This window comes from Clupea harengus, chromosome 24 (assembly GCF_900700415.2).
Source record: "Clupea harengus chromosome 24, Ch_v2.0.2, whole genome shotgun sequence".
Lineage (NCBI taxonomy): Eukaryota > Metazoa > Chordata > Actinopteri > Clupeiformes > Clupeidae > Clupea > Clupea harengus.
The window spans coordinates 1,419,361-1,442,983 of record NC_045175.1 but is presented as its reverse complement, the minus strand read 5'-3'; the positions used below and the strand labels follow the sequence as shown (position 1 = coordinate 1,442,983).

General features: G+C 44.1%; 1 protein-coding gene across 2 annotated transcripts; it reads left to right on the top strand.

Moving 5' to 3' along the window:
• Window positions 1-2,782: 2,782 nt before the first annotated feature.
• LOC105900256 (syntaxin-10) lies at window positions 2,783-23,595 on the top strand. 2 transcript variants are annotated; one of them, XR_004163079.2, is made up of 10 exons: window positions 2,783-2,907; window positions 3,867-4,010; window positions 5,211-5,380; window positions 6,218-6,312; window positions 7,314-7,376; window positions 7,521-7,622; window positions 8,463-8,569; window positions 11,490-11,584; window positions 12,564-12,838; window positions 23,576-23,595. XR_004163079.2 is itself a non-coding variant. In XM_031561883.2 (9 exons), exons 2-9 carry the CDS (start codon window positions 3,976-3,978, stop codon window positions 12,638-12,640), a joined length of 744 nt encoding a protein of 247 aa, XP_031417743.1. In that variant the 5' UTR covers window positions 2,783-2,907; window positions 3,867-3,975; the 3' UTR covers window positions 12,641-14,751. The 2 variants fall into 2 exon arrangements, 1 of the variants encoding a protein (XP_031417743.1); XM_031561883.2 differs by lacking the exon at window positions 23,576-23,595 and having other exon boundaries at window positions 12,564-14,751.
• Window positions 23,596-23,623: the final 28 nt, after the last annotated feature.

The following is a 23,623-nucleotide window of genomic DNA, read 5'->3' as shown; positions in this document are numbered from 1 at the left end:
CTCACTCAGCATTGTGTAAGCAGCTAACCTCTGTTCAGTAGTTCTAAACGGTTGCCATGGCAAACAAATAGATGACAGCAGTAGCTTCAGGCTTCTTTGTGATGACACGTGATACATGTGGGAAGGCAGGATTGCAAGACGTAAGGTAATAAAATGGAAGACTGGAAATCCATGAACTGATAGATTGTTTCATTGCATGCAGACTGGCGTAGGCGGAGCCTTATGCTCTAAATGCAGGCCAAACTCTGTTCCATGTTCAATCCACCACACACATTTTGTAAGTCCAATAATAGTGTTTAGACCATCATGATGTATTTAGATATTCATGAATGTGAAAGTTGTTGAACGTGATGAAACAAATTATTTAAAAAAAAAAGAAGTAAAATGTGTATTAAATTAATTTAAAAGAAATCAAACTAAGTAAGGTGTAACATTACATTCCATACATAGAAGACGAATTATGTGTTTGATATCTGAGTGGCAGATAGATGTCTCAGTTTTGACATTGTCATGAAGTCTCACATTTTTAAGGGATGGGATAACATGTGTTGTGATATGGATGTCTCCTGTGGGCCTACAACATCTCAATTCCAGAAGCTTGGTTGACATGACAAATTGATATATACACCAAAAGATTAAGAAAACTTGGAAAATAATGTAATAAACAAGTAACAAATGATTCAGTAGTGAATATTTAAAATCACTGACACAACACATTCATACATCTGCCAAATAGCCACAGCACATGTATGTTTGGGGTTGGGTGGGTCAGTATATCTACATTATAATATGTGTGTGTGAGAGAGTAGATTTGGAAAGTGTCGTTGTCGTGTGGTGTTGAGTGTCATGTTCCCTCACTGTCCAGCAGGATGTGGAACTCAGACACCCCAGAGTTCTGACCTGGCCCCTCCCTCTGGATAATGACCAGTTTGTCCTGTTTAGCGGAGTAGGGTCATTGACGGACAAGGGAGCTGGGCGGAGGATGCTGTGAGCAGACACAGGAGCACTAATAAGAAAAGCAAATGAGACATATTCAACCAATCAGGTTAGAGAAGAGACCAGTTTGTCTTGTTTAGTGGAGTAGAGTCATTTTAAGTTAGAGGTGTATTAGTGGTTAGTGTGTACTAATTGTTGACCTTTACACACACACACACACACACAGAGAAATGACGTTATGTGGACCCAAAATACCCTCTTTGGGAAGAGTCAATGCTAGGTGATATTTGACAGGTTTACATTGTTCACACACTTAGAAATGTAGTAATTAGTAAGAGAAAGAGTATGAAGTTGACCACTTGAGGATACAGAGAATTTGTATGCTTTGCCACAACACACACACACACACACACACACATACTCAAACACACACACACACACACACACACAGACAGATAAGTCACATAACCACAGGTTTACAGTGAAACGAGAGTGATGATTCATGACACAGTCATCTTGAAAGGCAAGCTGTGGGGGAAGTTGCAGCAAAACTCTGACATGACACATTGTCATGTGATTACAGAGAACACAAAAACAGTGACATGGACATAAGTCATCTATAACTGACAAGCTGAAAATTGTCCTTGGGACTGCCTTCACAGCCACCTCCTATTCTTCCTCTTTGTACAAAAAAAATTAAAAAAGACCTTAAAGGACCCAACTGTAATACATTTCCTGTACTAAATCCTAAAATGAGCATGATATGTCTTCAGAGATGAAGGAAACGTGCTAAACTGAAACTGGCTTCTCCGACAACAATGCTACAGCCAGTATATTCTCCTTTTAAAATTTTCCTTCTGAAGCTGAACGTCTGTTTGTGTTTTTGCCTGTGATTCTGCCCTTTGTCCATTTCTCCAGTACCATTTTGACATTACTGGGTGCCAGATACGAACGCAAACACAGCCTGTGATCACCATGGAAGTAAGCAAATGAACTGGACCAACTGAAATTCTACCCAACTAAAAAAGCCTCAGAATCCTTCTTAAAAGCTGCATGGCAAGAAACGTTATAAAATGTGGAAAAATATTGTAGATGCGTTTGAAGGATGCAGACAGTGGAGAACATTTAAGCAAGTTGTCTAACTTTAACTAATTTATCGTGGCTACTGGTGGGGATGAGCATTTTAAGGAAATGTAACATTCTAGTACTCGCAGTCATACTCTGTGGTCCGTGTGTTGCTGGGTTATCAAGGCAGCGAGTATTTGAGACACACAGCCGGTGAAGTGATCCCAAGACCTGGCGAACGCGTCATGCTAACACACGCTAATGTACTGCTATCAGTCACACCTGAGGAGCAATATGTAATTGGTGTTTACTGTAATTGGTGTTTACAACCAGCGTGACAGAAACGTGCCACTTTGACTTTAAATTGATTTAATTTACGAATGCATTTACTCCGTAAGGGATAATGTATTGTCCGGAGGTCATTATCCAAAAATAAATCCCGACAGGGCGAACAGCACGTTGTAATTTGAAGTCAGCAAGTAATGGGTTGCTACGCAACACCTGAAACTTAAAAGTTCTATTTGCTTGAAGAACAAATGTTACTCATGCCCATCCCTAGCTATTTATCTGTCTTATCAAATATAAACCATATACCCATTTTAGAAGACTTTATTCAATTTTGTGACAATCAATGGATATGGTCAATATTTGACAGTAGGCTATTAGACACTCTCTCCACTCTCTGTCCTTCTTCTTCTGGCCCTTCCTCCCTGTAGCCTACTCTGCGTCTTGGACCAGGACCACACCTCTCAAGTCTCGTTTTATCCGTGAGAAATACGTGACACTGAATCTCAGGGATCTTACTAAATCACATAGATTTTCACTTCCACTTTAATTTGACACTGGTGAGGGCACTTCATAACTGAGATCTGCACGAGGCTGCACCAAGGAAGAACAGGAGACAAGGTACTACTCCGAGATGTGAAATGATTTATACGATTTAACGTATGTGTTAAATTGAGCAGTATTGAGCCTATTTTCGGAGCAGTGGGCTTGTTTTTGCATTGGCTTAGCATCTCTCGAACACTGACAGTGTATACAAAAATAATATGAGCTGGTTTATAATTTGCAAAACTTATACTTATAGTGTAGGACTCGTCGTCGCTTGGCATTTTCAAAGTTTAATGTTGAGCTCGTCCTGTGCTCGTTTGTGTAGGTTCAGTGTCCTCAACCTGGCAACCAGCGTGATTTTTGAGTCTGTGGGGGAGGGGGGAGAACGCGCTCCAATATTCTGAATGCTGAATGCAGTATTGATTGTAAGCGCTTGGGGTCCGGTCTGTGGGTAGCTCCTTTAATGCATATGATAAATTCAAGTTAGGCTACTTAAAGTAACACTATGCAACAATTCTACACTTTTTGAGGTATGGTTTTATAGGAAACTAGTTTTGGTATCAAACTCAAATTCATTTTGATAGCATATGTGAAGGACAGATAAACACCTGTGTCTTTCCCACGAGTCATCCAGGATATGCCCTATGTAGTTCTGTGTACCGGGCTGGAACACCCTGCAAAAATGGGAGAAAAGCTTTCACAGCATGACCTTGCCAGCTATACTGCCAAAAGACACCAGTTAGTGTGATGGCAAGCGTCTATCAGTGTCAGCTGGGCTGTTGGTGGTGTTTGCAAGGTTTTTGCATGTCTTTTAGGTAGTTAGCTTGCTAGTTTTGGAACAGAACTCCTTATTGCTGCTTTAAGTCGTGATTTAATAACAAACACACATTTTAATGAAGTGGAATTGTTTGTAGAAACCGAGTGCTTCACGTCGTTCTTTCCAGCTATATTGTGTGGCTGCTATATTTAGCTCTTTTTTTGTTCATTTATTTCATGAAGTTGCTTGAAAATACAATGTTGCCATGTGATAAAAGGAAAACGCTTTGCCTGGTCACGTGACTGGTGACCACGAGAACTACGCATGCACGCACTCGGTGGGCAGGCTCAGCCTCTGCTATCAGTTCCTGTCAGGAAAGAGGCAACATGTCGATGGAGGACCCGTTCTTCGTAGTGAAAGGGTAAGCAGATACAGTATCTCCGCGGAATGACACAAAAAGTTATTTATCTCGACTCAGTCACAGCTGCATGTCTATCATCTGGGTACATTTTCATCGGGCATTTAGCATCGGCAGCGTTTCGCTTGCTCTGTCAGGTAAAAGTAACATTAGCTTGTTAGCTTACATAGCTAAAGCTATTCTGGGTAGTCTTGCTGATCAACGTTACCCATTATCTTGCTGTATTCTGTGCTATTGCAGTGATTTAACGGCACAACTAATTAAGTGCATGTTGTCTAGAGGATATATTTGGAATTTTGGACTCCACTTGGGCGCTTTTCTAGTCGTGTGAGACTCCACGGAGTACATAGTTATGGTCGCTTTTTAGTTTATCACAGTTGAGCCCCTAGGGCGGTTAACACATTGCTGTGATGTAGCAGACGAGTGTGAAGTGTACACAGACATTGCGTGGCGTTGTTTGGGTTGATACTGCAACGAATGCCATCCACTTCCCCAGAACCGTCCACGACCTTGGGTTTCTGGAAGTGCACCCTTGGGTGCAGACTGAGCTGTGCTTTTTTTTAAGTTAGCTTTAGCTGTATACTTAATACGTTGACACATTGGTTTGACTCATTCGATACATTTTGTAACAAAGATGCATTACTTCTACCGTCGCGCTAGCAGTTTGTGCAGATGGGCCAGTTTGTATACATGGTTTAGTAAACAACTCATATGAACTAGCGTCTGATAAAAAAAGGGCTGTGTCAAGAACGGTTTTAAGTGCAGTATCTATTTCTCAGGCTTAACGGGGTTCTGTTGAGAGGTTGTGTTGATTGCATATAATCAGTGCTTACTTGAAGTGTCTTTAGCTTTCTGACAAATATACACAGGTGGATGCATTTGTTACATTTTAAAGTTGACACTACATTTGTGATTTCTAATGTAGGCTTACTGATGAGTGTGTGTGCATGTATGTATATATGGCATGTGATAACAGGGTACAATGGGTGATGGCAGGAAAGAGGCTATCTGGGGGAGGAAGGGGTTCACATGCCATTTGTTCAGGTCTCAGTGAGACTGAGTACACATCCAAGAATGAGTTACGGATACAAAATAAGGCTACACTTAGTTAATGTCTTACAACAACAGAATAGCAATATTTACGGTTCCATCACATGTGTGTGTGTGACTTGTGTGTGTGTGTGTACGTATGCTCATCCTCAGGGAGGTGCAGAAGGCCCTGTCCCGGGCGCGGGGCCTGTTTGAGCGCTGGGAGGAGCTGCTTCAGGAAGGCACCCCCGTCAGCAGAGATGAGCTGGACTGGAGCACCAACGAGCTGCGCAACTGCCTGCGCGCCATCGACTGGGACCTGGAGGACCTGCACGAGACCATCAGTATCCAAAGCCAAGGAGAGAGAGAGATGGAGAGAGAGAGAGAGAGAGAGAGAGAGAGAGAGAGAGAGAGAGAGAGAGAGAGAGAGAGAGAATGTTCATCTGTGAGAGAGGGTCACTGTGTGAAGGAGCGTTGAAATGAGGTGTGTGTGTGTGCAGACGCTCTGAAATGGTTTGTCAAGAAGAAGATTTGTCAGAGCAGGAATACATTGTGACTGAGTATTAATACGATGTCTTTGTGAGGATCTGTGAGAAAAGTTGTGGTTTTAGAATAAGAAAGGAAAGGGTAGGTGTGCGATAAGAACGCCAAGGCCTCATGTCCATTCAGTTTCTTTATATAGTAGCGCCTGTGTGGGTTGTGCTGACGATGTTATGGTTAAAAGAAGGAAAGGAAAGCCAGGAATCAGAAAAAAAAAATCTTTTGAGTTGGGTCTGAAGAACTACTAGTCAGAGAAACACATTTTGCTTGAAGCTAAATCACCGTAGCAACAGTGTTCAGGAATCAGGCACTCGTCACCGTCTTGGATCGCTATGAAGCTATGCAAATCATTTATTGAACAAAAACATTCACAGCTGTTTCGATTAAGCTCTGTCAAAGTGACGTCAGCTCCAGAGTGTGAAGGTCTTGTCTGTTCAAGCCCTGTAAAGGATATGATTGATTTGGGAAAGCACAGATTATTGATTGATTTGGGAAAGCACAGGTTATTGTTCAGTGTTAGGATATGAGGATCAACAGGGAGCAATTACAGAGGGGAATCCGTATGCGGCTGAGAGCTTGACACTGAGTGTTTACAGCAAAACATTGTCCTTCTGGCCCAAATACCTTGACCACTGCCCCAGGCATCGTCGAGACCAACCCCGGAAAGTTCCGTCTGGGAGAGAATGAGCTGCAGGAGAGGAGGGCATTTGTGGAGAGAACCCGGCAGTCAGTTCAGGTAAGGAGCCACGAAAGGAAACCAGAACTAGGTGCCCGCTAACTCACCCTAAAGAAAGATATTATGCACTTAGAGATGTCACTCACAAATCCAGAGGTTCCTGAGAGAGATTGTTGACTTGTTCAGTGCTGCTTTGAAGTGGTTGGTTTTGCAAGGCTACACCCCTGACTAGGGCTGAACGATTTGGGAAAATAATCTAAATGCGATTTTTTACCAAAATATTGCGATTTAATATGCGATTTTTTTTATCCTCTTTTTTTCCCAACAAAACGTAATGAATGATTCAAATATGACCAACACAATATTAGATACATTTAGTGTAAAATATTCTTTCCCACAATTTACATTTTTATTTAACTGCTCATTACAGAAACAAGAACAACAAATCGGTGGCTTTGCCACTGTGCATTTAAGTAATTTAAAAAAAAAAGTCATTTTAAGTATAAACACTAGGCATGCACTTTTTAAACACTGTGTGCGAAATGTACCATCTAAAAAAAAAAAAAATGTTTAGACCACGTTTTTTAATCGCGAACTTTGCGGTTAGAAAATCGCGTTCTATCATATCGCGATTAAATCGCAAATGCAATTAATCGTTCAGCCCTACCCCTGACCCACTTATCGGGACCACTGTCACCATTCAGGTCAACCTCAATGTTTCCTGTCCTTTTGTTCCGTTGCTTTTTTAGTCTGTGACATGCTGTAGTGTCTATAGTTGAAAGACAACACAACCTAACAGGTTGTCTGCTTTAATAAAAATATATATGGAGACCCATTGCATAAAACGCACGTGTGTGAGTGTCACTGAATTCACCTCTGTGAAAATGAAGGCCCGATTTATACTCCAGGTTAATTTAGATGTCTTGGTCTCCGGTAGAACTATTGGTATTTAGTAAAGCATTAGCTCAATGATTTTGAGACCACAGCAGTGTGTTGTTGTTTATGTGTTGTTGTTTATCTGCGTTATGTAATACTGTTTATGTGTGTGTGTGTGTTTGCAGGAGATGAAGGAGCAGCTCTCCAGCCCCTCAGCTGTGGCCCAAGCAGAAAAAAAGAACAGAGAGGTCAGAGTTCACATGTACACACTCTTTCACACACACACACACACACATACACACACACACACATGCACAGACAAACACACACACACGAGCTCGCGCACGCGCACATCCATGTTGCTTACGGTTGTGTCTCTCACCCTACCCAAGGCTCTGATGGCAGCCCCGTCTCAGGACCGCTTTGCTGGCCTGGAGCCACATTTGGTGTCGGCCAACTCCCGCTACATCCAGGAGCAGCAGGAGCAGCAGCAGGTACCTACACACACACACACACACACACACACACACACATTAACACACACACACACACCAGGGATGGACCCACCATCCACTTCTAAAATCTGCCACTCGTATTTTTAAACAGCCACTATTTTGTAATTGCACTTTTGTGTGTACGCAGTTTAGTGTGTAACTGACCTTTCCATAACATTTGTCTTGCTTTAAAAAAAAAGCCATAGAGGATATGCCAATGTTTACTCACCACCCATTTTTTGTTTTCTCTCCCTCACCACCCACACTTCAAATGCACCGAAACAGAACTTTAACACTCTTTCAACATCAAACTTGAACAAACTCAGAACTTGTAGTCACACACACACACACACACACACACACACACACACACACACACACACTCTGTCCCCCCCTCGCTTCAAAATCCCTCATTACGTAATTCCCCACTGTCTCCACTTCTCCTTTTGGAGAAAAGTTCATGAACTTGAGTTGTCTCCTCTTGCGTAGGCCTACTGACATCAGCCGCTGTCTGTACACCCACTATGTAAAGCCATGTTGTTGTTAAAATAGGTTAGGCTACTCAACTTTGTAAATGAATGAACTATTGACTGAGAAGGAAGTGCTCCCCAGTTTTGAATTTAACGTTCACCCAAATCAAGTCTCTTGACTTAAACCTCCTAAAATTTACTGAATAAATAATAAGACAATAATGAAGAAGATTATTTTGTTATAATTATACTGGTGTTTGAGATGCAAATGGTGATGGTCTCCCTCCTCTCTCTCTCTCTCTCACTCCCTCCTCTCTCTCTCTCTCTCTCTTTCTCACTCCTCTCTCTCTCTCCCCTACTCCCCCACCAGTTGATCATGCAGGATCAGGACGCTGAGCTGGAGCTGGTGACGGGGAGCATCCGCGTGCTGAAGGACATGTCCGGACGCATCGGGGACGAGTTGGACGATCAGACTGTGTGAGTGAAACACACCCCTCCACACACCACAGAGGGGCACGGCTCACTACCACTCCAGGGGACCACATAGATCAGATTTCAGCCTGCTCTTGTTTGGCTGAATGCACACACTGGGCTGCACACACACACACTATGTTTTCAGTAAGAAAGACCACAATTATTCTGTCAAAAACTCACTTCACATTGGCTGCTATGCCTGATGATATACACTGATCAGCCACAACATTATAACCACTGACCGGTGAAGTGCATAACATGAATTATCTTGTTGCAATGGCACCTGCCAATGGGTGGGATGTATTAGGCAGCAAGTGAGCAGTCAGTTCTTGTAGTTGATGTATTAGAAGCGGGAAAAATGGCCAAGCTTAAGGATCGGAGGGACTTTCACAAAGGGCCAGATTGAGTTGGCTACACAACTGGGTCTTGTGGGGTGTTCCTGGTATGCAGTGATTAGTACCTGCCACAAGTGGTCCAAGGAAGACCATCATTGACCTGGCGATGGGGTCACGAGTGCTCGTGGAGCGAAGGCCTGCCCGTGAGGACCGACCCCTCAGAAGAGCTACTGTAGCACAGGAAAGGTGTCCGAACACACAGTGCATCACAGCTTGCTGCGTATGGAACTGCGTAACCGCAGACCTGTCATAGTGCCAATGCTGACCATGGTTTACCTGGGGAGAGATGGCAGCAGGATGCACTGGGCCAGGGGAAGAGGGCAAGGTTGGCGGAGGCAGTGTGATGCTCTGGGCAATGTCCTGCTGGGAAAGGCTTGGGTCGTGGGGGATTTATGTGGATGTGACTTTGACACGTACCACCTCAGTTCGAAGAACGTGACAAAGAGTGCAAGGTGTTGACTCGGCCTCCACATTCCCCAGATCTCAGTCCGATTGAGCGTCTGTGGAATGTGCCGGAAAAACAAGTCCAACCCCACGGAGGGGCCCCCACCTCGCAGCTCACAGGGCCTTAATGGATCTGCTGCTGCTCACGTCTTGGTGCTGGATACCACAGGGCACCTTCAGAGGCAGAGGCGTGGATATCGCCAATGTGGAAAAGTTTTTGACGATTTTCGAGTAAAAAGATCATTTCTGATACACACACACACAAAATGTTTTTTTTTCCCTGGGGAATTCAATCGGGTATGCCAGCAAAAGCTTGGGGGGTTTTTCCATTTTCAATAGTCATTTGGGTCATGCTTCAGATACCACTCTATGAGCAAGTCAGATCTCCTTTTGTTGCCATGAAAACAAAACGTTTCTTAAAGTGTGAGTATCATTGCGGCTGGCAGGGATAGTAAGCGGCCAATAGTCTATTGGTGAACTTCATGTCTCATGTTTCCTGTTTGAGCGCTGACACAGGCTACATCATTATGAACCCTTTAGTGTGGGAGGAATGAACAAGCACTTGGTCATGGGATTCTATGGTGTGTGCTGAATGAACAAGCACTTGGTCATGGTATTCTATGGTGTGTTGAATGAACAAGCACTTGGTCATGGTATTCTATGGTGTGTGCTGAATGAACAAGCACTTGGTCATGGTATTCTATGGTGGGAGGAATGAGCAAGCACTTGGTCATGGTATTCTATGGTGTGTGCTGAATGAACAAGCACTTGGTCATGGTATTCTATGGTGGGAGGAATGAGCAAGCACTTGGTCATGGTATTCTATGGTGTGTGCTGAGTAAGCAGACATGCTGAAACATGCCCTCATGTGCTGCATTGATGTCATTTCTCCCATTGTCTCTGTAAGTATTTTCTGTGTGAGGTGTTAAAAGCATTTCTAAGATCGATATTCAAAAGATATTTTAAGACGACGCTCTGTGGTTACATAAAATACTTTGTGCACACAGTGCCACGGCATTCTGCATGGATTAGTCAGGGGAGCCAGAGTAAGGAGACTATTAGACTATTAGCACTTTAGTTCCCAAGCACGTTAGAGGGAGACATGTTGAGGCATGTCATGTGGCAACTTGAGTGACAGAATCCACTGCAGTAAGGCAGCCTCTCTGTGATTTGTGCACCAGCTGCGCTGATTCTACGCATCGGCAGAGTGAAACAATGCATTCTGATTCCTGTAGGCTTGGTGTTAAAGCTAGCTGGAGCTGACCTTGAGAGAATGCAGTATGACTATAAACAGAGCTACCTCTGACGTAGAGAGGGAACACAAGCATGCGGCAGATAATTAGTCTGTCCCGTAGTTATGTATTAAGGTAAACATAAGAACGGCTTTCCCAGTGCAACAAATATGTTGTCAAAACACAATGGTTGCCATGCCAGCTAACCTTTTTATCTGCTGTGCTGTTACTGTCTCCAAGCAAGCCTGTTGGTTGCTAGGTAGGGAGCTCGTTCATTTTTAAGACAGAAATTCCGTAATGCTTCTTTAGAAATAGAACAGGCAGCATTGATCTAAAAACAACAGTGTGTGGGATATTTAAACAGTGGATTTTGTGAACTTGTCAGTGAAGCTATGTGTCGTGGAAAAAAAAGGTTACCTATTGTGTTTTTTAACACAACCCCCTCTCCTGGAAAACTGCCCTTTAAACCATCATAGCAGCAGTGCATGGGAGTAAAGCTGTGGTGGCACTGGTGTCTTAAGGCTCAGTGTTGGAGTTTGGCTCTTTGGTTTGGTGTGTGATATATCCTCTTCTTCATTCACACTGTCTTTTTCTTCCCCTCTCTCTTCCTCTGCTGGTCTTTCTTTCTGTGTGTGTGCTTGTGTGTGTGCTTGTGCGTGCGTGTGTGTGCTTGTGCGTGTGTGTGCGTGCGTGCATGCGTGTGTGTGCGCGTGCTTGTGTGTGTGTGTGTGTGTGCGTGTGTGTGTGTGTGTGTGTGTGTGTGTGTGCTTGTGCGTGTGTGTGTGTGCTTGTGCGTGTGTGTGTGTGTGTGTGTGTGTGTGTGTGTGCTTGTGCGTGCGTGCTCACTCACAGAATGTTAGGTGAGTTCAGTGAGGAGATGGACCAGACAGGCTCAAGGATGGACTCGGTACTGAAGAAAATGGAGAAAGTGTCTCACATGACCAGTAGTAAGTTTGTGTTGCTGATATCAGTTATCTCCCTCCCTGCCCGCCCCACCACACACACACACACACACACACACACCGCACGCACGCACGCACACACACACAACACGCACACCACACGCACGCACGCACACACACACAACACGCACGCACGCACACCACCACACACACTCTCACTCTCTCTCTCTCAGAAAACAGTATGCCCTTTTTTCTGATGCTTTCTCTGGATAGTATGTGGACATTTAAAGTTTGGGGGATCTGCAGGCAATAAACAAACGTTGAAGCCAGTCAATTTCCAAGTCCTGTTTGTTTGCATTGCTCTGATGAATTGAGTGTTGTTTAAGAGGACTTAACCGTTCATTTTAGTTTTAAGTCTATGATCTGGGGACCATTAAATCCTTTAGACTGATTGCAGTTAAGTAAACATCGTCACAGACCACACGCTCAATTCCCTAAATCAAATAGTTCTGCAACTTATTTCTTCCTTTCAGGCTAAATGATAACGAGTCTCTAAAACTTGCTTGTAGTTGTAATTGTAATCATCTTATCACTGAAGCTCATATGGCTTGAGCATTACCCAGTGATCCAGGACATTGGACAAGCTGTAGTTGAGTAGCATTTGAACGCTCTGTTTTGAATGCATACCAGCATTATGTCTGATATCCTATCAGCCTCCCGTTTGTGCTTCAGTTTGCAGTTATACATGTTTGTTTTTGTGCATGATTAGGGGTAGCAGTAATGATGAATACTAGACACCAGGCTCAGACCCTGACAGACAACAAACCAGATATAAAAGTCATTGTTTTAGTGTTTTTCTTTTTCTTTGTTTTGTATTCATCATCATCATGATCTCTGTAAGAATGATTATTATTATTATTTATTTATTGAATTACCCAGCGGTGTGGAGCCCCAGTCTCAGGGTTTGATGGGGGTGTTGCGTCTCCTCTCTCTCTCTCTCTCTCTCTCTCTCTGTCTGGTTCAGGTCGGCGGCAGTGGTGTGCCATCGGTGTCCTCATCACCATCATCCTGGTGGTGCTCATCCTCTTGTTCGCCCTATGAGCGCTGGCTGGGCTCCGTCCCGTCGGTCGCGGCCACATCAGCCTTTTCCTGCCCACATCCCGAGGACAACAGGAGCATCAGGAGGATGAAGATGAGGATGAAGAGTGAGGGAGGGAAGGGAGGAGGAGCACTCTCTCTCTCGCCCTTTTTTTACCCCCTCTGTCTGAACCTCCAGCACAGAAAGGGAGAGAGAGAGAGGTGTGTGCAGAGCACAAGCTTTATTTTTCTTTCTTCCTGCCTCCCTCCCTCCTTCGCCCTCCTCCTCTCTCTCTCTCTCTCTGTCTTTCTGTGTGTTTTTGATGTTTCGGGAGTAACTGCTGAATGCCGCCTGTGAAGGATTCCCCAAGAATGAGCAACAGCTGGACTTGAACAGATTCACGGTTACTGTCCTTCATCTTGTATCCAGGTCAAAATGTGTTTTTAAAGTGTGGTACCTGTGCGGAAAGGGGGTGTCGAGAGTCAATGTTGCCTTAAGATATTTTTAATGTGCACCGTCACTTAAGTGCATCAAGATCGAGCGAGACGTTCAAAACCCGGAACACTTCACTCCATGGATTGTATCACTGACATGAAGAATGTCGTCGAGGGCTTGTGGCCTTCCTGTCCTCCACATATAGTATGTGCTTTATAATGTCTCCTGTCTGTACCCTGAGGCCCCCCAGCCCCACGTGCACAATGGGCCGTTAGCACCCCCTAGTGTTTCCCTCCGGCATAGAAGTTAAAACCAAGTCAAACCGTCTCCATGCCATCATGGGAACTACGTGTTGTTGAGACCTCTCACTGCCTCTTAAGAGAAGAGAGGTCATTCGTTTTTTGTTTGTTTTTAAAAGGCCTTCACCTCAGGTACGGTTTTGTGTTTGAGTTAGCATTGCAAGGTTAAGTAGCGGGAAGGCTGGTCAGCAGTCGAAAGCGCATTTAATCACTTCCCCATGCAGGCTATCCCCCGCGTGGAGCGTCATCGTAGGCCAAAGTTTTTTTCTGTCAGTGCTTCCTGCCTCTTCCTTCAGACCCCATTTGTGTTGTCGCTAGTCAGACCATGCCTTAACAAAGATGCCCCTGGCTGATGACCCGGAAAATCAGTGTTGTATGTCTTTTTAGAAAAGCTCTAGATCTCACTCCTTGCCAAATGATTTCAAAAATTTAAATTGCTTTATTTTTAAAAGTGGGGCCGCAAACGGCTTTGCGTACAACTTGGTATTTCTCACCTTAATCAGTGATTTATATAACATTTCAGGTGTGTGTGTCACAACATGCCTTGTTATTTTGTGTCCGCCTCAAAGAGCCCCACTAAAAAAATAAAAATAAAATAAACAAACATTTATTTTTAATATAACCTACTGTTTGGTATGACCATGCCACGACAGGTCCCTCTTACCAAGCTGCCAATACATCAGAAGATAACGCCATACGTTAAGCAGGGCACGACTAAACGTGTGCTCTGCTCGCCTGTTGTTTTATTTTACTGCTTTTGTGCAGTCGCTCTTCCACAGAGAGCCTTCATGCCTGGCCTGTGGTGTGCTGTGCTGACCATTCTGTCACCTGACATCTTTCATCCCCCCCCCCCCCCCGCCCCGCGCTGGAATGTAGGGTTGAGGTACGATCCAAAAATGTCAAACTCAACGATGAATTTGTACCTCGATCCAGCCTACCCGAAGATTTGTCCTTCAGCCCAGAGGCATGGTATATGCAAAATCAGTTTCCTCATCTTTAAGAATCTTTCCAACTGCCAAACTGTATATTCAGCTTGCTAGTGGAGGTTAGCTTCCGTTATTGCCAGCATGCACTACTTAAACGACAGCTGCTCAGATTAAAGGAGTGATTAACGGGAAATGTTTAATTGCCTTCATTCACTGTTTGGTACAACTATTGCTTCTGTTGATGCTACTTATGGCAAAACAACTTTTTTTTTTCTTTCTATGCTCTGCTCTGCTGCCTCCCTAGTTAATGATCCATTTCAAGATGTTTTTGAGATTATAAAGAGGAATTGTACAAAAATGTGCTATGTATCCTTTTGTAAATTTAAAAGACTGTAATATTTGAAACGTTTTGTCTTTTGTTGTTTGTCATGTAACCAAGTGGACTTGTCATAATAAACAATCACATGGCTTTTATTTGCTTTCCAGTTTATATCTTTATGCTGTTGTGGTGGTCAGTGGCAGTGTGTTTGAAGTGACTGTAGAAATGCCTTAAAGTAACAATTGGACACTTTTTTGAGGTATGGTTTTAAAGGCAACTAGTTTTGGTACCATCCTCAAATTCATTTTGATAGCAGTTGGTCATCTGAAGGACAGAAAAACACCTGTGTCTTTTCCCAATAGCCATTCAGGATATGTAGTTCTGTGTACCGGGCTGGAACACGCTGCAAAAATCGAATAAAAGCTTTCACAGCAAGACATACAGTGCCCTCCACAATTATTGGCACCCTTAGTGAATGTGACCAAAACAGGCTATGAAAAAATATGTCTTTGCTGTTTATCCTCTTGGTCTTTCACTCAAAATATTCACACAAATCCTACCTTTTCATTGAAGTAAAATTATTGAAAGAAAAAAAAAACGTTGACATTAAATAAATATTATTCTCCAAAACAGGTGTGCCACAATTATTGGCACCCCTTAATTTAATGTTTTGAGCAGCCTCCCTTTGCCAAGATAACAGCTCTGAGTCTTATCCTATAATGCGTGATGAGGTTGGTGAACACATGGCACGGGATCTGAGACCATTCCTACATACAGTATCTCTCCAGATCCTTCAGATTCTTAGGTCAACGCTTGTATACTCGGCTTCAGCTCTTCTTTTCTATGGGGTTTAGGTCGGGGGACTGATGGCCATGGCAAAACCTTTATTCCGCGGTCGGTGAACAATTTTTGTGTTGATTTTGAGGTGTGCTTCGGATCATTGTCCTGCTGGAAGGTCCAACCACGGCCCATTTTAAGCTTCCTAGAGGGGGCTGTTAGGTTTTTATTTAATATCTGCTGGTATTTGATGGAGACCATGATACCATGTATCCTAACAAGATGTCGAGGGCCTTTGGAAGAAAAACAGCCCCACAACATCAAAGATCCGCCACCATACTTCACATTGGGTATGGGGGTCTTTTCTGTATGGCTATCTTTCTGTCTACGCCAAACGCACCTTTGATGTTTGTTGCCAAAAAGCTTTATTTTGGTCTCATCTGGCCATATAACTCGGTCCCATTGAAAGTCTGACTTACATTTGGCAAACTGTAGGAGCTTTAGTTTGTTGTTGATTGACAGCAGAGGCTTTTTCTGGCAACCCTCCAAAACAACTTGTGGTGATGGAGGTGGCGTCTGATGGTAGTTCTGGAGACTTTCTGACCCCAAGACTCAATTTACCTCTGCAATTCTCCAGCTGTGATCCTTGGAGATTCTTTTGCCAGTCGAACCATCCTCCTCACGGTGCGTGGGGTCAATTTACAGTTAGGTCCTCTTCCAGGCTGATTCCTTACATCTCCTGTCGCTTTGAACTTCTTAACTATTGCCCTAATTGTGGAAATGGGTATTTTCAACTGTTAAGATATTTTCTTATATCCTTTTCCGGATTTCTGCAGCTCAACAACTTTTTGTCGCACTTCGACACTGTGTTCTTTTGTCTTTCCCATCTTGATGAATGACTAAGGGTATTTGGCTTGTGTCACCTCATATTTATACCCGAGTGAAACAGGAAGTCATGGTTGACCACTAAAGAGTTCCTAATCAAACAGGTGAACTTAAAAATGTAAAACATGACTGGTAATATACTTCAGTTAGATTTTAATTATAAGATTTTCTAGGGGTGCCAATAATTGTGGCACCCATGTTTTGGAGAAAAATATTTTATTTAATTAAACAAAAATGATTCTTTCAATAATTTTACCTTAATGAAAAGGTAAGATTTTTGTGAATATTTTGAGTAAAAGACAGAGAGGATAAACAGCAAAGACATATTTGTTCATAGCCTGTTTTAGTCACATTCACTAAGGGTGCCAATAATTGTGGAGGGCACTGTAAGTCAGTGTGTTGGCAAGCTTCTATCAGTGCCAACTGGGCTGTTGGTGGTGTTTTGCAAGGTCTTTGCATGTGTTTTAGGTAGTTAGCTTGCTATTTTTGGAACAGAACTACTTATTGCTGCTTTAAAGGCATTTGATGAAGAGGTCAAACAAAAGTTTGGCATCAGTAAGCAGGTGAGAGAAACTGGTCATTACATGAAATGTAGAATTAACTGTTGATGAACTACTTGAGTGAGCCATACGATGGATGAATTTGCTTAACAGGATTTGGATTGGAGATGAAATTGAATGAGGTACTGTAATGGTTGAAATCATTTACTGCAGTGTACAGACAGAAACTAACAGGAGAGGATGTTATTTGTTACAAACCTTTTTATTAAGATATTCAGATTTTTTTCTTTTTTCCCCACTTTTTTTTTTACAGTAGTTAATGTGCAATTATCATTTTTATTATTGGGTCACAGTAAGGAATTCACAAAGTTATTGGCACTTGGAACACAGAATAAACACTGGCATGTACTTGGGGATAGGGGCACGTGGGCTGATGGCAGGAAGGAAAAGGGTTTTTTTAGGGGTGGGTCTTTGACATCAGTAGACACTACTGCATTTGATTTTTCCCCAAAAAGTAAAAAGCGGTTTTGGGGGAAGGGTAAGGTTTTGTTTTTGTTGTTTTTTTTGTATTTTTTTTTATACCTCATGCTTGTGAATGCACAACTAACAATCAAACTTCATTAGTGCTTCTATGTAAAATGTACAGTATATATATATATTTATATATATTTATAGTGTGGGGGAGAGAAAGACAGGTCTGAGAAGCCCAGACCACACCAGAGACATCGCTAAGCAAGAGAAGAAGCCCTCTTCGTTGCTATAGCGACACAGTCCCTCTGCCCTAAATATTTGAGGTAACACTTCCCCCCCCCCCCCTCAGTTTCACACTCGCACTGGCCCTCTCCGTCAGCCCCTCGGGTTTAAAACCTTTCAAACTGTAAACTTCAGATTGAGGGGGGAGTCTTGTGTCGAATAGAAAGTAGAAAGAAAACTAGGAGGAAAACTACGCTGTACAGCAGCACCACCAGGTTAGGAGGTTAAAAGGTCAAAGGTCTTTTCTGATGGCCCTTATCTGACTGAACAGGAAAGCGGGGAGCTTGTTGAGGACTGTCCAAGTGGCAGAGGGGTGGTGGGAGGTAGGTCCGCGCGCGCACACACACACACACACACACACACACACACACACACACAGAGCTGCGTGCGTGTCGGGAGTGTTTCAGTGCCCTCAGGCCGATGTCTCTGGTGTGTGTCAGGAGGAGCCCGGAAGAAGAAGAAAGCAGGATAACATGTCGTGTGACTGGATAGAAGTCTACAAGGTTGCCGTTAGCGAAAACGCACGGGCCTGGAGCGCGTAGAGGGGAAGGGGAAGGGAGGGGGGGGGGGGGGGGGGGAGGAGACATACAAGGACCAACAGGCTGCAGGGCAGAGGGGGTTTAAGGAAGAGAGAGAGAGGGGGATGAAGGAGGAGGAGGGATAGATTGATAACAGAGGCAGGTGTAGCCCAGACCAAAGCTAAGCACCCTTTTTTGTTGTTTTTTTTTTAAATTTTTTAAAAAGAAAGAAAGAAAGAAAAAACACCAAACTAGGTTTCTCATCTCTCCAAACCTCAGGTCTTCCCCTTTAGTTAGTAATGATGCACTGTGGATCCCCTATCCTGGAGGAGGAGAACAAAGCCCTTCCTCTGCACCCTCTTCAAAAAAAACCGATCTATCCACCCCGGGGTCCACACCACGTCCTGCGTCCACCATGGATGACAGGTGGAGTGGGATTCCACAACAGAGTTACAAAAAAGAAAACAACACAAAGAATCAATCATTGTATAAAAGAAAATTAGAAAAAAAAACGATAACAAAAGCACGTCAATTTCCCCCAATCCCATAATCCAATCCCACTTTCTAACACCATCTGCACACACGCACACACACACACACACACACACACACACAGCAGTTTTGGGAGAGATCAGACAGAAAGGTGCCAAGGTGCTGGCCCACGGCTGTGGACACTCACCCGAAGGTGCTTAAGTTTCTTTTTCAAAAACTCCCTCTCTCTCCCTCTGTGTGTGTGAGAGAGAAAAAGGTGACATGGTTTTTTTTAGAAAAATGAAGACAAAAAAGGTTTCTCAAGATACAGGAGCCTCAGCTCAATCAGAATTACAATGTCTATCAAAGTCTCATTCTTTTCAATAACATCTGTGCTTTCCCAGTACCCTAAACCCCACACACACCCATATAACACATCAGGTCACTCATCATTTTGACATTAAAATGGTATTTAAAAAAAAAAAAAATTGAAATCTTTTAAAAATATTTGAATACAAAGTGTTGATTTGGGATATCAATATTAAATATTCTCTCCTATAATCTTTTTTATTATTATTTTTAAATAGTGATGCCTCCTGCGGTCCAACCGCCCCAGGTCACTATGAAAAAAAAGCAGCAGTCTCAGACACTGGCCATACAATTGACATTAGAAAAACCCGTCTGGGTCATTGGCATTTGGCACCCTCATTCAAACGAGGATCACTCACTGGTGTGGCGCCTATTTTTGGGCTAGGAATTTTGGTGTCAAAACAAAGGAGAAAAAAAAGACAAAAGATTCAAACAATTCATCAGGTGCTTGGGTTATCTCTGTGCTTTTCTACAGCATGGAGGTCCGCCTTCCACAAAGCGTTCCCTGCCTCACTCCACTCCACTCAGAGGGGTGGGCTAACATGCCCCCCCAGACCAGTGGACAAGGCAGACCGAAAGCCACCTTTTCTGGGGCGGGGGGTGCTGCTGCCCTCTGCTGGGCTGATGTAGCACTTCAGCTACGTCCACACCACCCAGCTCTCACGGCCCAACCTTCATGCCCATTTCATACAGAGTGCTGGCCAACACACCCCTCTCCCCTCTCCCCTCTCCTTTCTTATTGATTGAAATCCAATGACGCAAGTAGATCGTTTTTTCTTTTAAAAGCAATAAATACATTCTTATCAGACAGGGTGAGAACGACACCCTGCAGTGCTTCATAATTCCGCCTCCCTGTCTGCCTTTTCCTTACAAACCCCCCCCCCCCCCCCATCCTAAACAATTCCGCACAGAGTCTTCAAGCCTCTCTCCCAGCTTTGAAATGAATCCCTCCCAACTCGGGTCAATTCTTCAGTCGTACTCCATGTGGAAATATGTGGTTCTCTTTTGCCTTTCTAGCAGGTGCACATTTTTTTGTATCGTTCCTCTATACTGTAACTTGGCAACGCTATCTTTCGGGTTAATGTGGAATTAGTAGCAAATCTCTTCACAAACGTAGCACTACTTTCACTATAATCTGTGTTGGAGAGAAAACAAGCAATAAGAATGGTTAAGTTAAAAAAAAAAGAATGGAAGAAAAACGGAACTACTTAAGTCTGAAATTCTACAAAAGCTCCCCCTTGACGGTTTTCCTTTCTTTTTGGACCAAAAAAATAAAAAATGGCGCCTTCTGGCATCTTTTGTGCTCAGTGTTTTGTGATTTCACATTCCTTCTCTTATCCTTTTACCTTTCTTTTCCTTTTCAGTATTTCAGTAGCAATCTCCACATGAGCCACGCCGAGCTTCTTCAATCTATTATTTTCTCCAAATAAAACATTTGTAGATATATTTATATATATATATATATATATATAAAAAAAAACGCAAAACAAAGAACGAAGTAAAATTTAAATGGATACACATAAATCATACCAGAAAAAAAAGATCTCCCTTCAGAGTTTCGACATTATCCACTCATCCCCGCTCTCTCAAAAACAATATAAAAGTTTGGCCAGCCTGTTTCAGACACACAAACTCGCAAACAAGTACAAATATTTATCTTTTCTGACGAAGGCTAGGCAATGGTCCCCTCTGTTTCTCCTCTCTCCTCTTCCCCCCCTCCCCCCCCCCCAACTGACTGCTAGTCAAGTGACAGTACTTTACGCTGCAGCGCCTTGTCCATCTCAGGAGACAGTTCAAACGAACTCCCTGACCCCCGTTTCGCTCTCCCTCCCCCCCACACCCTGTTCTTAGATCTGTTTATATATTCTCCCTCGAGTCGATAACAGTACAGAAAAAATAGGTCTGCTCGGAAACAAGACCATACAGTCTCATCACTATATATACAAACACGCGTCAGAAGTCATCGCTCGCTCGCTCGCTCGCTCGCTGCTCTGTACATTCCTCAAGGGCCCGTCCGAGCCTACGGTATGACCACCATGTCGCCTCCTCTTAGTTTGTAGGGGAAAAAAACAAGGTGCAGATAAAACACACACACACACACACACACACACAATCAGGCGGAAGTCTCCCAGGAGGGGGGGGGGACGGTACCCCTCTCTCTCTCTCTCTCTCTCACACACACACACACACTTCAGCAGTCCCATCTGTTGTTTAGACAAGGGTACAGGAGCATGCATGCACGCACACACACACACACACACACACACACACACACACACACACATACATTTGTATGCATGCTTTGACACGCAGGCATGCACATCCATAGCACACACATGAATGCATGCACGCACACATGCCAACTCATTTATGCTCACTGTCTCCACAGCCTCCATTTTCTTTCTCCCGCCCTCCCTCTCTCTTTCTCTCTCTCTCTCTCTCCCTCTTTCTCTCTCTTTCACACACACGCACAGGATAATGTAGGTCATAAAACTACAAAATTTGAGCACAAAGCAGCCAAATCAGATGAATACTTCAGCAGGATTGGATGGTGTGTTCAATGAGAAGCGTTAATGTTTGGAACCATTATCAGGGCAGTGTCTCTCTCCGTCTTTGTGCCAGCTGTAAATGTGTATGGGAGCGTGTGTGTGTGTGTTTGTGTATACATGTATGGAAGTGTGTGTGTGTGTGTGTGTGTGTGTGTGTGTGTGTGTGTGGACCTCTACCTCCTCACTAAAGATCTATTCCCTACCCCCTCCTCAGCTTGCAGTCTGCACTGTATATCTCCCTCACTGAGTCAGACAAAAACAAACAGTACACTCTCATCGCTGCATCCACACACACACACACACACACACACACACACACACACACCCTCCCTCCCTCCCTCCCTCTCTGCACACAGCCTCACACCCATACCACCCACACAGTCTGAAAGACATGCGCATTCAGCACACAAAAGCCAGACACAAATGCACACATTCAGCGCACAGAGGCAGACCCAAACGCACAGCCACTCTGCTTATAGCGGACGCACACACACACACACACACACACACACACACACACACACACACACACACACACACAGTGGAAAACACACTCCTACAGGCATGCGCATTCAGCACACCACATACAAGGACCACGCGCACACACACACACACACACACACACAGTGGAAAACACACTCCTACAGGCATGCGCATTCAGCACACCACATACAAGGACCACGCACACACACACACACACACACACACACACACACACATATACATATGCACACACACACACACACACACACAGTCTCCCTTGCCCGCTTCCTTTCTTGGCAAGCCTATCCGCATGAAAAGACACACATTAACACGCATGTGTCCATAAATGGCAACCCACCCCTCCCTACTCTGGTTCTCCCCAAAAAAAAAGAAAAGAAAGCACTACACGGAAGAGGGAGAAAAAAAAAGAAAAAAAACCACGGCACACAAAACCCAGAGCACACCAGCACGCATGCATTCACACCGACTCATCCAGGCGTTCCGTCCCCCCCTCCACCCACACACACACACACACACACACACACACACAGCCCTCCCCTCGACTCCTGCAGGACACTGGCCTGTGTCCCAGGCGTAACAAACTTCTCTCTCTTCCATTAAGGCGGCGTCGTATGCAACGCATTAGAAACAAATGTGCAAATTTACTTCTTTCTTTTCCTTTTTCCTCTCTCTCTCTCTCTCTCTCGCTCTCCCTCTCTCTCTGAAGCACTCATGTTGCTCTCTTAGAGCAAAGCTTAGAGTTCTGTGCAGGGTAGTGTCAAGATAGTACCACGCTGGGACAAGTTGATTGTTAAGGCCTGGTGTACCAAGGGGGTAAGGACCAACGCTCTGTGGTGGGACTGCTCCCTAAGGAAGGGAGGGGGGGGGGGGGTTGATTTGTGTCTTGGACAAGTTACTTTTTATCCCCCCACCAAAATCCCCCACCTATTCAATTCTGGAATCAGCTAATCCTTTTTTTTGTTTTTTATTTTAATTTTCTTTTTTTTTTTTAAGAAAGGTGAACAGTATTTTTTTTAAGCTGTGGCTTATAAGGACACTGACCAGAAGAGACTCAAAATCACAACTTGATGGAAGCATTTTTTCTTTTTTTTTGCTTTTAGTTGAATTTGCGATTGGCTTCAGCAGTGCTCGTCTAAGGCTGCATGTGATCTCCGTAAGCACGGCCACGTTACAGACGTTTTCGCCGGACAATGTGCCAAGTTGTCCATTCACCAACGCTTCGTGTGTCTGCATGTTCAGTGTTCTCCAGCCAGCGGGACCTGGCCTCATTCACATGGCAAAACTCACACCCCCGCCCTATGGTGGCCCAGGATGGACAAAAAACACTGTGCATTGCCTCTAGTCTAGACTGAGGTCCACTTGCCAGGATAATGCCGCCAGTGCCACTATCACCACCACCACCCAGATGATTCACCCCCCAGCCTGCACCTCACCGCCACTGATTTCACATTGGCATCAGCGGCAGCCACCCAACATGCTCTCATCTCCACCTCAGTACTGCCGAGATTTATGTCAGAGTGCCGATGGGGGCTGTGGGCTATAGACGGAGCATATAGCATCTAGCATAGAGACGGTGGGAAGAGAACAACAGACAGGAAGAGAGAAGAGATCTAGAGATGAAAGAGACAGAGAAAGCGGGAGAGAGAGAGCGAGAGAGAGAGAGAGAGAGAGAGAGTGTGAGAGAGGGAGTGAGAGAGGGAG